This window comes from Phocoena sinus, chromosome X, assembly GCF_008692025.1.
Source record: "Phocoena sinus isolate mPhoSin1 chromosome X, mPhoSin1.pri, whole genome shotgun sequence".
Classification (NCBI taxonomy): domain Eukaryota; kingdom Metazoa; phylum Chordata; class Mammalia; order Artiodactyla; family Phocoenidae; genus Phocoena; species Phocoena sinus.
The window spans coordinates 60496838-60513952 of NC_045784.1; the positions used below are offsets into that span (position 1 = coordinate 60496838).

At 37.9% G+C, this 17115-nt stretch overlaps 1 protein-coding gene across 4 annotated transcripts in view; it reads right to left on the minus strand.

Moving 5' to 3' along the window:
• TEX11 (testis expressed 11) overlaps positions 1-17115 on the minus strand; it is a 385828-nt gene that overhangs the window by 61346 nt on the left and 307367 nt on the right. For all 4 annotated transcript variants that reach the window (XM_032620813.1, XM_032620814.1, XM_032620810.1 and 1 more), the window contains exon 25: positions 14374-14446. In XM_032620813.1, coding sequence (XP_032476704.1) covers positions 14374-14446 — 73 coding nt within the window. The remainder of the gene's footprint in view (positions 1-14373; positions 14447-17115) is intronic.

Genomic DNA, 17115 nt, shown 5'->3' on the forward strand with positions numbered 1-17115 from the left:
AAAGCTGGAGTAGCAATTCTCATATCAGACAAAATAGACTTTAAAATAAGGACTATTAAAAGGGACAAAGAAGGACACTACATAATGATCAAGGGATCGATCCAAGAAGAAGATATAACAATTGTAAATATTTATGCACCCAACATAGGAGCACCTCAATACATAAGGCAAATACTAACAACCATAAAAGGGGAGATCGACAGTAACACATTCATAGTAGGGGACTTTAACACCCCACTTTCACCCATGGACAGATCATCCAAAATGAAAATAAATAAGGAAACACAAGCTTTAAATGATACATTAAACAAGATGGACTTAATTGATATTTATAGGACACTCCATCCAAAAACAACAGAATACACATTTTTCTCAAGTGCTCATGGAACATTCTCCAGGATAGATCATATCTTGGGTCACAAGTCAACCTTGGTAAATTTAAGAAAATTGAAATTGTATCAAGTATCTTTTCCGACCACAACGCCATGAGACTAGATATCAATTACAGGAAAAGATCTGTAAAAAATACAAACACATGGAGGCTAAACAATACACTACTTAATAATGAAGTGATCACTGAAGAAATCAAAGAGGAAATAAAAAAATACCTAGAAACAAATGACAATGGAGACACAACGACCCAAAACCTGTGGGATGCAGCAAAAGCAGTTCTAAGGGGGAAGTTTATAGCAATACAAGCCCACCTTAAGAAGCAGGAAACATCTCGAATAAACAACCTAACCTTGCACCTCAAGCAATTAGAGAAAGAAGAACAAAAAAACCCCAAAGCTAGCAGAAGGAAAGAAATCATAAAAATCAGATCAGAAATAAATGAAAAAGAAATGAAGGAAACAATAGCAAAGATCAATAAAACTAAAAGCTGGTTCTTTGAGAAGATAAACAAAATAGATAAACCACTAGCCAGACTCATCAAGAAAAAAAGGGAGAAGACTCAAATCAATAGAATTAGAAATGAAAAAGGAGAAGTAACAACTGACACTGCAGAAATAAAAAAAATCATGAGAGATTACTACTAGCAACTCTATGCCAATAAAATGGACAATCTGGAAGAAATGGACAAATTCTTAGAAATGCACAACCTGCCAAGACTGAATCAGGAAGAAATAGAAAATATGAACAGACCAATCACAAGCACTGAAATTGAAACTGTGATTAAAAACCTTCCAACAAACAAAAGCCCAGGACCAGATGGCTTCACAGGTGAATTCTATCAAACGTTTAGAGAAGAGCTAACACCCATCCTTCTCAAACTCTTCCAAAATATAGCAGAGGGAGGAACACTCCCAAATTCCTTCTACGAAGCCACCATCACCTTGATACCAAAACCAGACAAGGATGTCACAAAGAAAGAAAACTACAGGCCAATATCACTGATGAACATAGATGCAAAAATCCTCAACAAAATACTAGCAAACAGAATCCAACAGCACATTAAAAGGATCATACACCATGATCAAGTGGGGTTTATTCCAGGAATGCAAGGATTCTTCAATATACGCAAATCTATCAATGTGATAAACCATATTAACAAATTGAAGGAGAAAAACCATATGATCATCTCAATAGATGCAGAGAAAGCTTTCGACAAAATTCAACACCCATTTATGATAAAAACCCTCCAGAAAGTAGGCATAGAGGGAACTTTCCTAAACATAATAAAAGCCATATATGACAAGCCCACAGCAAACATCATCCTCAATGGTGAAAAACTGAAAGCATTTCCACTAAGATCAGGAACAAGACAAGGTTGCCCACTCTCACCACTCTTATTCAACATAGTTTTGGAAGTTTTAGCCACAGCAATCAGAGAAGAAAAGGAAATAAAAGGAATCCAAATCGGAAAAGAAGAAGTAAAGCTGTCACTGTTTGCAGATGACATGATACTATACATAGAGAATCCTAAAGATGCTACCAGAAAACTACTAGAGCTAATCAATGAATTTGGTAAAGTAGCAGGATACAAAATTAATGCACAGAAATCTCTGGCATTCCTATATACTAATGATGAAAAATCTGAAAGTGAAATCAAGAAAACACTCCCATTTACCATTGCAACAAAAAGAATAAAATATCTAGGAATAAACCTACCTAAGGATACGAAAGACCTGTATGCAGAAAATTATAAGACACTGATGAAAGAAATTAAAGATGATACAAATAGATGGAGAGATATACCATGTTCTTGGATGGGAAGAATCAACATTGTGAAAATGACTCTACTACCCAAAGCAATCTACAGATTCAATGCAATCCCTATCAAACTACCACTGGCATTTTTCACAGAACTAGAACAAAAAATTTCGCAATTTGTATGGAAACACAAAAGACCCCGAATAGCCAAAGCAATCTTGAGAACGAAAAAAGGAGCTGGAGGAATAAGGCTCCCTGACTTCAGACTATATTACAAAGCAACAGTAATCAAGACAGTATGGTACTGGCACAAAAACAGAAAGATAGATCAGTGGAACAGGATAGAAAGCCCAGAGATAAACCCACGCACATATGGACACCTTATCTTTGATAAAGGAGGCAGGAATGTACAGTGGAGAAAGGACAGCCTCTTCAATAAATGGTGCTGGGAAAACTGGACAGGTACATGTAAAAGTATGAGATTAGATCACTCCCTAACACCATACACAAAAATAAGCTCAAAATGGATTAAAGACCTAAATGTAAGGCCAGAAACTATCAAACTCTTAGAAGAAAACATAGGAAGAACACTCTATGACATAAATCACAGCAAGATCCTTTCTGACCCACCTCCTAGAGTAATGGAAATAAAAACAAAAATAAACAAATGGGACCTAATGAAACTTCAAAGCTTTTGCACAGCAAAGGAAACCATAACCAAGACCAAAAGACAACCCTCAGAATGGGAGAAAACATTTGCAAATGAAGCAACTGACAAAGGATTAATCTCCAAAATTTACAAGCAGCTCATGCAGCTCAATAACAAAAAAACAAACAACCCCATCCAAAAATGGGCAGAAGACCTAAATAGACATTTCTCCAAAGAAGATATACAGAATGCCAACAAGCACATGAAAGAATGCTCAACATCATTAATCATTAGAGAAATGCAAATCAAAACTACAATGAGATATCATCTCACACCAGTCAGAATGGCCATCATCAAAAAATCTAGAAACAATAAATGCTGGAGAGGGTGTGGAGAAAAGGGGACACTCTTGCACTGCTGGTGGGAATGTGAATTGGTTCAGCCACTGTGGAGAACAGTATGGAGGTTCCTTAAAAAACTACAAATAGAATTACCATATGACCCAGCAATCCCACTACTTGGCATATACCCTGAGAAAACCAAAATTCAAAAAGAGTCATGTACCAAAATGTTCATTGCAGCTCTATTTACAATAGCCAGGACATGGAAACAACCTAAGCGCCCATCATCGGATGAATGGATAAAGAAGATGTGGCACATATACACAATGGAATATTACTCAGCCTTAAAAAGAAATGAAATTGAGCTATTTGTAATGAGATGGATAGACCTAGAGTCTGTCATACAGAGTGAAGTAAGTCAGAAAGAAAAAGACAAATACCGTATGCTAACACATATATATGGAATTTAAGGGAAAAAAATGTCATGAAGAACCTAGGGGTAAGATAGGAATAAAGACGCAGACCTACTGGAGAACGGACTTGAGGGTATGGGGAGGGGGAGGGGTGAGTTTTGACAGGGCGAGAGAGAGTCATGGACATATACACACTAACAAACGTAGTAAGGTAGATAGCTGGGGGGAAGCAGCCGCAAGGCACAGGGATATTAGCTCGGTGCTTTGTGACAGCCTGGAAGGGTGGGATGGGGAGAGTGGGAGGGAGGGAGACGCAAGAGGGAAGACATATGGGAACATATGTATATGTATAGCTGATTCACTTTGTTATAAAGCAGAAACTAACACACCATTGTAAAGCAATTATACCCCAATAAAGATGTTTAATAAAAAAAAAAAAAATAACTAAAAGTTAGGCCAACCATAAAAAAAAAAAAAAAAGATATGATTCTCACTTACCTCCTCCCCATCCTCCCCCTCCCTTATGAATTCAGAAACTGTTCCTAAGTCTCCTTATTGTTCATGGCAATATAGTTATTTCCATTGGTTCTATAAAAATCTTCCACTTTTTAAACCAGGATATAAATGGACTCATTGTGCAACCAGGATATATATGGACTCATTGTGCAACAAAGGCCTTGCATGAACTATCCATATTTAAGAAAGACAGCCACTTAATAAGCTATGATAAGATACTTTTAAGGAATAAGTCTGATCTTACCTCAGCTGTATGGAGTAAAGGCCTACAAGGTCCTCTCAGGGAACTGTCCTGGTACCTGACTTATAGGGAGGGTTCCCAGTCTAAATGTGATAAAAAGTTCACTTTCCATAAGGCCAGGAACCTTAGTAAATTTGAAGGACCTTGAAAAAAGATGATTTTCCTCAAATTTATAAGTACTACAGGTAAATCTGGTGGAGAGAGTTTCTTGGCCTTTGTATCCTAGCAAACGATAACATAACCATGCACATTCACACACACCTATGGGCAATTCAGTTTTGAATATACTTGTAAATCCATCTCCTAATTGCCTCTGTGTGTGTGTGTGTGTTTTACTCATCTTTTGAAACAGCTGTAACATCTTACTGGCTCCTTTATTAATTAACGAGTTAAATCTTTAACGTGTTCAAAAAATGAGAATGGAAATTAAAACTCTAGAAAGAGAGATGGTGGTAGATTTGGAAACAAGCAAAGGAGATCCAAAACATACCTAGAGTTCCTGAAGAAGAAAATGGGAAAAAATAAAACCAAATGTTTAAAAACCGTTCTAGAAAAATTTCTAGAAAAAGAGGAACACTGGAATTTATAAATTGAAAAAGCATACTATATTCCAGAAAAACTAAGACTCACCAACACTCAGAAAATTTTTATTATAGTCTTTTCTGCTACCACATTTATTTTTTAATTAATAGATTTACTTTATTTTTTTTACACTGAAATAAAATCCGTTTTTAATAACATTTACAACCCATCATCCTTGGAGCTGTACCTAATGGTACATACATATATATGTGTATGTATGTCACAGTTTCTTTATCCATTCATCCTTCAATGGATACTTAGACTATTTCCATGTCTTGGCTATTGTGAATAATGCTGCAGTGAACATGGTGCTGCAGATATCTCTTTGCAATAGTGATTTCATTTCCTTCGGATATATACTCAGTAGTGGGATTTCTGGATCATATGGTGGTTCTATTTTTAATTTTTTGAGAAACCTCCACATTGTTTTCCATAGTAGCTGTAAGAATTTACAGTCCCATCAACAGTGCACAAGGTATTCCCTTTTCTCCACATCCTGCCTTGCCATTTTAAATTAAAAAAAAAATTAATTTATTTTTGGCTGCACTGGGTCATCGTTGCTGCATGTGGGCTTTTCTCTACTTGCGGAGAGCGGGGGCTACTCTTTGCTGTGGTGCACGGTCTTCTCATTGTGGTGGCTTCTCCTGTTGCGGAAGACAGGCTCCAGGCACGCGGGCTTTAGTAGTTGTGGAATGCAGGCTTAGTTGCTCTGTGGCATGAAGGATCTTCCTGGACTAGGGCTCAAACCCGTGTCCCCTGCATTGGCAGGCGGATTCTCAATCACTACGCCACCAGGGAAGCCCTCTCCCTTGCCTTTTTGATGACAGCCATTCTGGGTTTTTTTTTGTTTAACATCTTTATTGGAGTATAATTGCTTTACAATGGTGTGTTAGTTTCTGCTTTATAACAAAGTGAATCAGTTACACATATACATATGTTCCCACACCTCTGCCCCCTTGCGTCTCCCTCCCGCGCACCCTCCCTAACCCACCCCTCTAGGTGGTCACAAACCACTGAACTGATCTCCCTGTGCTATACGGCTGATTCCCACTAGCTATCGATTTTACGTTTGGTAGTGTATATATGTCCGTGCCACTCTCTCACTTTGTCCCAGCTTACCCTTCCCCCTCCCCGTATCCTCAAGTCCATTCTCTAGTACGTCTGCATCTTTATTCCTGTCTTGCCCCTAGGTTCTTCATGATCATTTTTTTTAGATTCCATATATACGTGTTAGCATACGGTATTTGTTTTTCTGCTTCTGACTTACTTCACTCTGTATGACAGTCTCTAGGCCCCATCCACCTCACTACAAATAACTCAGTTTCATTCCTTTTTATGGCCGAGTAATATTCCATTATATATATGTGACACATCTCCTTTATCCATTCATCTGTCGAAGGACAATTAGGTTGCTTCCATGTCCTGGCTTTTGTAAACAGGGCTGCAAAGAACGTTTTGGTACATGATTCTCTTTGAATTATGGTTTTCTCAGTGTATATGCCCAGTACTGGGATTGCTGGGTCATATGGTAGTTCTATTTTTAGTTTTTTAACCAATGTCCATACTGTTTTCCATAGTGGATGTATCAATTTACATTCCCACCAACAGTACAAGAGGGTTCCCTTTGCTCCACACCCTCTCCAGCATTTAATGCTTGTAGATTTTTTGATGATGGCCATTCTGACCAGTGTGACATGGTATCTCATTGTAGTTTTGATTTGCATTTCTCTGATGATTAATGATGTTGAGCATTCTTTCGTGTGTCTGTTGGCAAACTGTACATCTTCTTTAGAGAAATGTCTATTTAGGTCTTCTGCCAAGTTTTGGATTGGGTTGTTTTTTTTTAAATATTGAGCTGCAGCTCAGCTGCTTATAAATTTTTGAGATTATTCCTTTGTCAGTTGCTTCATTTGCAAATATATTCTCCCATTCTGAGGGTTGTCTTTTCATCTTGTTTATGGTTTCCTTTGCTGGGCAAAAGATTTTAAGTTTCATTAGGTCCCCTTTGTTTATTTTTGGATTTATTTCCATTTCTCTAGGAGATGGGTCAAAGGATCTTGCTGTGATTTATGTCAGAGTGTTCTGCCTATGTTCTCCTCTAAGAGTTTGATGGTTTACATTTAGGTCTTTAATCCATTTTGAGTTTATTTTTGTGTATGATGTTAGCGAATGTTCTAATTTCATTCTTTTACATGTAGCTGCCCAGTTTACCCAGCACCACTTATTGAAGAGGCTGTGTTTTCCCCACTGCATATTCTTGACTCCTTTATCAAAGATAAGGTGAGCATACGTGCGTGGGTTTATCTCTGGGCTTTCTATCCTGTTCCATTGATCTATCTTTCTGTTTCTCTGCCAGTACCATACTGTCTTGATTACTGGAGCTTTGTAGTATAGTCTGAAGTCAGGGAGCCTGATACCCCCAGCTCCGTTATTCTTTCTCAAGATTCCTTTGGCTATTAGGGGTCTTTTGTGTTTCCATACAAATTGTGAAATTTTTTGTTCTAGTTCTGTGAAAAATGCCAGTGGTAGTTTGATAGGGATTGCATTGAATCTGTAGATTCCTTTGGGTAGTAGAGTCATTTTCACAATGTTGATTCTTCCTACCCAAGAACATGGTATATCTCTCCATCTATTTGTATCATCTTTAATTTCTTTCATCAGTGTCTTATAATTTTCTGCATACAGGTCTTTTGTCTCCTTAGGTAGGTTTATTCCTAGATATTTTATTCTTTTTGTTGCAGTGGTAAATGGGAGGGTTTCCTTAATTCCTCATTCAGATTTTTCATCATTAGTGTATAGGAATGCAAGAGATTTCCGTGCATTAATTTTGTATCCTGCTACTTTGCCAAATTCACTGATTAGCTCTAATAGTTTTCTGGTAGCATCTTTAGGATTCTCTATGTATAGTATCATGTCATCTACAAACAGTGACAGCTTTACTTTTTCTTTTCCAACTTGGACTCCTTTTATTTCTTTTTCTTCTCTAACTTCCAAAACTATGTTGAATAACAGTGGTGAGAGTGGGCAACCTTGTCTTGTTCCTGATCTTAGTGCAAATGGTTTCAGTTTTTCACCATTTAGGATGATGTTGGCTGTGGGTCTGTCATATATGGCCTTTTATTATGTTGAAGAAAGTTCCCTCTATGCCTATATTTTGGAGGGATTTTATAATAGGTGGTGAATTTTGTCAAAAGCTTTCTCTGCATCTTTTGAGATGATCATATGGTTTTTGACCTTCAATTTGTTAATATGCTGTATCACGTTGATTGATTTGCATATACTGAAGAAGCCTTGCATTCCTGGGATAAACCCCACTTGATCATAGTGTATGATCCTTTTAATGTGTTGTTGGATTCTGCTTGCGAGTATTTTGTTGAGGATTTTTGAATCTATGTTCATCAGTGATATTGGCCTGTAGTTTTCTTTCTTTGTGACATCTTTGTCTGGTTTTGGTATCAGACTGATGGTGGCCCCACAGAAGGAGTTTGGGAGTGTTCCTCCCTCTGCCATATTTTGGAAGAGTTTGAGAAGGATAGGTGCTAGCTCTTCTCTAAATGTTTGATAGAATTCGCCTGTGAAGCCATCTGGTCCTGGGCTTTTGTTTGTTGGAAGATTTTTTTTTTTAATTATTTATTTTTGGCCGTGTTGGGTCTTCGTTTCTGTGCAAGGGCTTTCTCTAGTTGCGGCGAGCGGGGGCCAATCTACATCGAGGTGTGTGGGCCTCTCACTATCGCGGCCTCTCTTGTTGTGGAGCACAGGCTCCAGACATGCAGCCTCAGTAGTTGTGGCTCACCAGCCCAGTTGCTCCGCAGCATGTGGGATCATCCCAGACCAGGGCTCGAACCCATGCCCTCTGCATTGGCAGGCAGATTCTCAAGCACTGCGCCACCAGGGAAGCCCCTGTTGGAAGATTTTGAATCACAGCTTCAATTTCAGTGCTTGTGATTGGTCTGTTCATATTATCTATTTCTTCCTGGTTCAGTCAAGGAAGGTTGTGCATTTCTAAGAATTTGTCCATTTCTTCCAGGTTGTCCATTTTATTGGCATATAGCTGCTTGTAGTAATCTCTCATGATCCTTTGTATTTCTGCAGGGTCAGTTGTTACTTCTTTTTCATTTCTAATTCTATTGATTTGAGTCTTCTCCCTTTTTTTCTTGATAAGTCTGGCTAATGGTTTATCAATATTGTTTATCTTCTCAAAGAACCACCTTTCAGTTTTATTGATCTTTGCTATCATATCCTTCATTTCTTTTCCATTTATTTCTGATCTGATCTTTATGAATTATTTCCTTCTGCTAACTCTGGGGTTTTTTTTTGTTCTTTCTGTAATTGCTTTAGGTGTAAGGTTTGGTTGTTTATTTGAGATGTTTTTTCTTTCTTGAGGATTGTATTGCTATAAACTTCCCTCTTAGAACTGTTTTTGCTGCATCCCATAGGTTTTGGGTCATCATGTTTTCATTGTCATTTGTTTCTAGGTATTTTTTGATTTCCTCTTTGATTTCTTCAGTGATCTGTTCGTTATTAAGTAGTGTATTGTTTAGCCTCCATGTGTTTGTATTTCTTACAGATATTTTCCTGTAATTGATATCTAGTCTCATAGCACTGTGGTCAGAAAAGATACTTGATACGATTTCAATTTTCTTAAACTTACCAAGGCTTGATTTGTGACCCAAGATATGATCTATCCTGGAGAATGTTCCATGAGCACTTGAGAAGAATGTGTATTCTGTTGTTTTTGGATGGAATGTCCTATAAATATCAATTAAGGCCATCTTGTTTAATGTATCATTTAAAGCTTGTGTTTCCTTATTTTCGTTTTGGATGATCTATCCATTGGTGAAAGTGGGGTGTTAAAGTCCCCTACTGTGATGATGTTACTGTCGATTTCCCCTTTTATGGCTGTTAGTGTTTGCCTTATGTATTGAGGTGCTCCTATTTTGGGTGCATAAATATTTACAGTTGTTATATCTTCTTCTTAAATTGATCGGTTGATCATTATGTAGTGTCCTTCTTTGTCTCTTGTAATAGTCTTTGTTTTAAAGTCTATTTCATCTGATATGAGAATAGCTACTCCAGCATTATTCTGATTTCCATTTGTATGGAATATCTTTTTCCATCCCTTCACTTTCAGTCTGTATGCATCCCTAGGTGTGAAGTGGGTCTCTTGTAGACAGCATATATATGGATCTTGTTTTTGCATCCATTCAGACAGTCTATGTCTTTTGGTTGGAGCATTTAATCCATTTACATGTAAGGTAATTATCGATATGTATGTTCCTATTACCATCTTCTTAGTTGCTTTGGGTTTGTTATTGTAGGTCTTTTCCTTCTTTTGTGTTTCCTGCCTAGAGAAGTTCCTTTATCATTTGTTTTATAGCTGGTTTGGTGGTGCTGAATTCTCTTAGCTTTTGCTTGTCTGTAAAGGTTCTAATTTCTCCGTCAAAGCTGAATGAGATCCTTGCTGGGTAGAGTAATCTTGGTGTAGGTTTTTCCCTCTCATCACTTTAAATATGTCCTGCCACTCCCTTCTGGCTTGCAGAGTTTCTGCTGAAAGTTCAGCTGTTAACCTTATGGGGATTCCCTTATGTATTATGTGTCGTTTTTCCCTTGCTGCTTTTAATATTTGTTCTTTGTATTTAATTTTTGATAGCTTGATTAATATGTGTCTTGGCGTGTTTCTCCTTGGATTTATCCTGTATGGTACTCTCTGTGCTTCCTGGACTTAACTATTTCCTTTCCCATATTAGGGATGTTTTCAACTATTATCTCTTCAAATATTTTCTCAGTCCCTTTCTTTTTCTCTTCTTCTTCTGGGACCCCTATCATTCGAATGTTGGTGCATTTAATGTTGTCCCAGAGGTCTCTGAGACTGTCCTCGGTTCTTTTCATTCTTTTTTTCTTTATTCTGCTCTGCAGTAGTTTTTTCCACTGTTTTATCTTTCAGGTCACTTATCCGTTCTCCTGCCTTAGTTATTCTGCTATTGATCCCTTCTAGAGAATTTAAAATTTCATTTATTGTGTTGTTCATCACTGTTTGTTTGCTCTTTAGTTCTTCTAGGTCCTTGTTAAAGGTTTCTTGTATCTTCTCCATTCTATTTCCAAGATTTTGGATCTTTACTGGCATTATTCTGAATTCTTTTTCAGGTAGGCTGCCTATTTCATCTTCATTTATTAGGTCTGGTGGGTTTTTGCCTTGCTCCTTCATCTGCTGTGTGTTTCTGTGTCTCCTCATTTTGCTTAACTTACTGTGTTTGGGGTCTCCTTCTTTCAGCCTGCAGGTTCATAATTCCCATTGTTTTGGTGTCTGTCCGCAGTGGCTAAGGTTGGTTCAGTGGGTTGTGTAGGCTTCCTGGTGGAGGGGACTAGTGCCTGTGTTCTGGTGGATGACGCTGGATCTTGTCTTTCTGGTGGGCAAGTCCACGTCTGGTGGTGTGTTTTGTGGTGTCTGTGGACTTATTATGATTTTAGGCAGCCTCTCTGCTAATGGATGGGGTTGTGTTCCTGTCTTGGTAGTTGTTTGGCATAGGGTGTCCAGCACTGTAGCTTGCTGGTCATTGAGTGGAGCTGGGTCTTGGAGCTGAGATGGAGATCTCTGGGAGATTTTCGCCGTTTGATGTTATGTTGAGCTGGGAGGTCTCTTGTGGAGCAGTGTCCTGAAGTTGGCTCTCCCACCTCAGTGGCACAGCCCTGACGCCTGGCTGGAGCACCAAGAGCCTGTCCTCCACATGGCTTTTGCAGCTTTAAGTTCTTTATCACCTTGTAAGTCATCCAACAGCAAAGATTAATTTCTCCCAGGTTGGTCTGTGGGTTGGCTGCAGTGGAATTTAGGTTTGATCCACATGCGTTTCATTTCCAAGTGCCAGGTGGAAGAGCATCGGCACAGGGGCACGCTTTTATCCTGGTGCAGGAAGGAGCACCAATGATAGCCATTCTTTAAAGCAGTTTTAGGTTCATAGCAAAATTGAGTGGAACGTACTGAGTGCTCCCATATATACCCTATCCCCCACTGTATACAACCTCCCCCACTATTGACATCCTGTAGCATAGTGGTACATTTGTTACAATCAATGCATCTACAGTGACATGTCATTTTTACCGCAATTTCACAGGTTACATTAGGATTCACTCTTGGTGTTGTACATTCTATGGATTTTGTCAAATGTATAATAAGATGTATCTACCATTGTAGTATCATACATAATAGTTTCACTGCCCTAAAAATTTTCTGTGTTCTATCTATTCAACCCTCCTTCCACAACTCACCCCTGGCAACCAATGATCCTTTTATTGTCTCCATAGTTTTGTCTTTTCTGGAATGTCATATAGTTGGAATCATATAGTATGTGGCGTTTTCAGATTGGCTTCCTTCACTTAGTAATATGCATTTAAGTTTCCTTCATGTCTTTTCATGGCTTAATAGTTCATTTCTTCGTAATCCTGAATAATATTTCATTGTTTGGACATTCCACAGTTTATCCATTCACCTACTGAAGGACATCTTGGTTGCTTCCAAATTTTAGCAATTGTGAATAAAGCTGCTATAAACATCCATGTACAGGTCTTTTTATGGACATAAGTTTTCAATTTATTTGGGTAAATACCAGGGAGCACAGCTACTGGATTGTATAGCAAGAGAACGCTTAGTTTTTTAAGAAACTGCCAAGCTGTCTTTCAATGTGGCTAAACCATTTTGCATTCTTGTCAGCAATGAATGAGCATACCTGTTGCTGCACATACTTACCAGCATTTGGTGTTTTCAGTGTTTTAAACTTTTCCATTCTAACAGGTGTGTAGTGGCATTTCATTGTTGTTTAAGTTTGCAAGTCTCTAATGACACAGATAGACAGATGACAGACAGATATATAGATACATATAGATAGATAGATAGATAAGAGTCTAGCTGTCTTCCTAGAAAGAAGAAATTGATTTTTCATTAGACAGCTAGCATTCTGATATACTTTTACTCTTTTTTTTTTTTTTTGCGGTACGATGGCATCTCACTGTTGTGGCCTCTTCCGTTGTGGAGCACAGGCTGTGGACGCACAGGCTCAGTGGCCATGGCTCACGGGCCCAGCTGCTCCACGGCATGTGGGATCTTCCCGGACCGGGGCACGAACCCGTGTCCCCTGCCTCGGCAGGCGGACTCTCAACCACTGCGCCACCAGGGAAGCCCTGATATACTTTTTAAATAAAAGGCACTGACGGTATGAATTTCATGTTGAGCACTGCTTTAGTAATTCAGATTCTGTTATGAGGTATTCTTGTTACCATGATTTTCTCGATTTTCCAGTATTACTGTTGTTTAAAATGTCCAACTGGTCAAGGGTTTTGTTTCCTGATTCCATTATTATTTTCTAGTTTTACTGCATTGTGATCAGATAATGTTGTCTGTTTTATTTCTATGTCTTAGAATTTATTCACGTTTTTTTTTATTCAGGTTTTTCTTGTGATCAATTTTGTAAATGTTCAAAGGGCACATGAAAAGAAAATGAGTTTTCTATTCTCAGGCTATAAAGTATGTTTTCAGGTTATAGAGTACATTTGTATTAAATCTTCCATACTAAGAATGTTATTTAGGTATTCTCTGTCCTTTCTTTTTATTGTTTGTATTCTTTTAAATTCCTGCCATAGATTGAGAGAGGTGAACTAAATTTCATGTGTTTATGTTCTTCCTTATAATTCCTATAGTTTGATATCAAAATCCATCAAAGATATCATGCATGAACACACACAAAATGACAGACCAATAATTTCTAAATATTAGGAAGCCAAATTCATCAGCCTTTTAAAAAATAATAATACACCATGACCTAATAGGGGTTATTCTAGAAATGCAACAATGACTCAATTTTAGGAAATATATTATTATAATTCAATATATTAATACTTCAAAAGAGAAAAACCATGTGATTATCTCTATAGAAGCTTAAAAGACATGTAATTCAATTCCACATCTATTGAGTTTTTAAAAAATTCTAACTAAAACAGAAACAGATGGACATAATAAAGTCTATCTAATAATACCATCCTTAATCAGGGAACAGTAACAAACTACTATGTAAGTTCAAAAGGTTTACTATTATTTTGATTATTTCATAACAAAATGTTAGCAGTATCCGATACTGTAATTTTGGTTTGGAAAACTCTGTACCCTACATTTAGTCAAAGTTAAAACTTGATTAAATTAGACATCAAATCTAGTGACCTAAGAGCAATAAAGTCATGTTGAACAATTATGGTCCTATTTTTATACTCAATACTACACTTCAATAAAAATCAAGGTAAAAAATGTTCTTACTCTAAGTAGTATGCCAAAGAGTCAAAATACAGACATACCACGGGGAAAAGCTAGCTCTTAAAGAATCATTTGACTGGTTATCAAGTATTGCATTGGGACAAATTTCTGGTGATAAAGACTAGGTTAGTAAGATTTGAAACCCCTTTTATAACTGTGTTTCCAAACTCCCGGTCCCACTGTACCTGTTTCTTTCAGGAGATTCCAGATGTCTCTGCATTTATGGATCTGATCAAGTGCACGATTCAGTAACATGGTCTATTTGGTAAGAAAGCCATGAGAAAATTAGTCTCAACCAAACCAAACTTTAAGCAAATAAAAATATCATTTTCACTAAAAACAGTTAAAAATAAAACTATAGAAAAATGAAAGTATAAAGTGAATATTTGGAATTTATATATAAATATTAGCCTCTCTATATTTTTTTTTACTTTTCCTTAATGTTGCAGGAAAATGAGGATTATATAGAGAATCTTGAACATTATCAATTTATTTAATAATCTAGGATAGAAGAGAAGCACTTCCAGAATGGTGGTATGAGGAGAGCCATGGATCCTCTCCCCAGCAAAACTACCATAACTGGTGAGAATTTTAAAACACAATCATATAAAGTCTCAGGAAATTGCCCTGCGGGCATATAGCAAATGGGGAAACATCTATTCCAGGAAATCTACTAAGTCTCAGTAAGAACAGTGAATACCTGTAGCAGTTGAGCCATGATCTGCTCACTCTCCCCCAAGCTCAGTGTGATGTAAGTGCACTTTAGGTGGGTGTGGCCAAGACGATGGGGCTCACTCTATCCTTAGTTTCCAGGCTAGGGATGACCAGAATGGGCATGCTGCCAGTACTTCTCATCCCCCTCCCCAAGATCTGTATTGCATGAGTTCTATTATAAACAGGCACAACTGAGAAGACTTGAGCTCTCTTTTTCTACCCAGTCCCCATACCAGACATTGCAAATTGAGAATACTGGGTCTCAATTGCCCTCACCTCAGCTTGCTTATAAGACAGAGTTTCCATGCTGGAAGAGGCAAGCCAAGAATGCTAGGGACTACGACTTTTGTCTAGCCCTGACTCATACAGCTGTATTGTCACTCTGATACAAATGGGTCACTGTCCCTGCCTCTAGTTTCAAAGCAGTGGTATAGAGTTTCTGCTCAGGAGGAGAGGAAGGCCATTAAAAGAGTGAGCTCTGTAGTCACCCTAAGGAGACTGACTTTTATTGACATAGAATTTGAGGAAGTTCGAGTCTAAGGGCACTATTAAAAAAGTGGAGATTTTGGTGTGGGCAATTAACAGGAGGTTGGTAACTAATGATATCGACAAGCCAAACAGTAGACCAGCTAGAAGTTTACAGAGAAAACAAGGGGAAGAGAAAGCTAAGAAGATTCCCTATCCCTTCAAAGGGGCATTACTTTAATTGGATCAGACTGTGGAGCAATTTATGCCAAAGAGCATTTCCAAACACTCACATGCACATGTGTGCACATGCACACACACACACACACACACACACACACACACACACACACACACAGCAGTCACCTAGTAATTAGTCAAGATTTACATCTGTGTGTGATACCAATAAAAGAAGCCCATTCAGAAGCTTAACAGGGAGATCACAGAAAGAGATAGTCAAAAATAACCCTGCTAAAACTTCTTTCATCCCTTTTCAGGGGAGGGGTCAGGGTGACTGCAAAGGCAAAGACTGTAATCTCTGACAAGTAATATGAGAAGCTGTATACTACTATACAGCTGTGGGAAATAGACTGCACTGAACTAGCCCAGCCAAATCACTAAACAAATAAACAAGCAAATATTAACAGCAAGTCCCAGATGGGGGGGGGGAATCAGTATCCAAAGATGTTCCAATATATTATGCAAAATGTCCAGTTTTCAACCAAAAATTATAAGATATGCAAAGAAACAAGAAGTATGACCCATACACAGGAATACACAGGAATAAAGTAGGCAACAGGAACTGACTTTGGAAAGGTCCAATGTTGGAATTTAGCAGACGTAGATTTCAAAGCAGCTATTCTAAATATGTTCAAACAACTAAAGGAAACCACACTTAAAGAAGGAAGGTATGATGACAATGTCAGGAAATGCAGAATCTTGATTAAAAAGGCAGTGGGATAACATATTCAATGTAATGAATAAAATATCAGTCATCCAAGAATCTAATATCCAGCAAAACTATCTTTCAGAGCTGAAAGCAAAATAAATTCTCAGATTAAAAAAAGCTGAGAGAATCTTTTTGCTAGCAGAACCATTTTATAAAAATGCTAAGATTCTTCAGGCTGAAAGCAAGTAACACCAAACAGTAATCTAAATTCAAAGGAAAAAACAAAGTGTACTGATAAAAGTAATTATGTAACTGTAAAAGAAAGTATAAATATATATTTCTTCTTTCTTCTCGTTTTAAAAAAACAACTGTATAAAACTATATATAGGTTCTTAAATACCATTTCACCAACCCAAGAAGAAAATACATTCTTTCTCAAGCACACACGGCACTTTATCCAGGACAGACCATTTGTTAGGCCACAACACAGACTTCAAATAAATTTAAAATAACTTGAAGTCGGGCTTCCCTGGTGGCGCAGTGGTTGAGAGTCCGCCTGCCGATGCAGGGGACATGGGTTCGTGCCCCGGTCCGGGAAGATCCCACATGCCGCGGAGTGGCTAGGCCCGTGAGTCATGGCCGCTGAGCCTGCGCGTCCAGAGCCTGTGCTCCACAACAGGAGAGGCCACAACAGTGAGAGACCCGCGTACCACACACAAAAAAAATAATAAAATAACTTGAAGTCACACAAAGTATGTACTCTGTCCACAGTGGAACAAGATTAGAAATCAGTAAGATAATAATAAATTTGGGAAACAAACATGTGGATATTAAACAATAGATTCCTAAATAAACAATG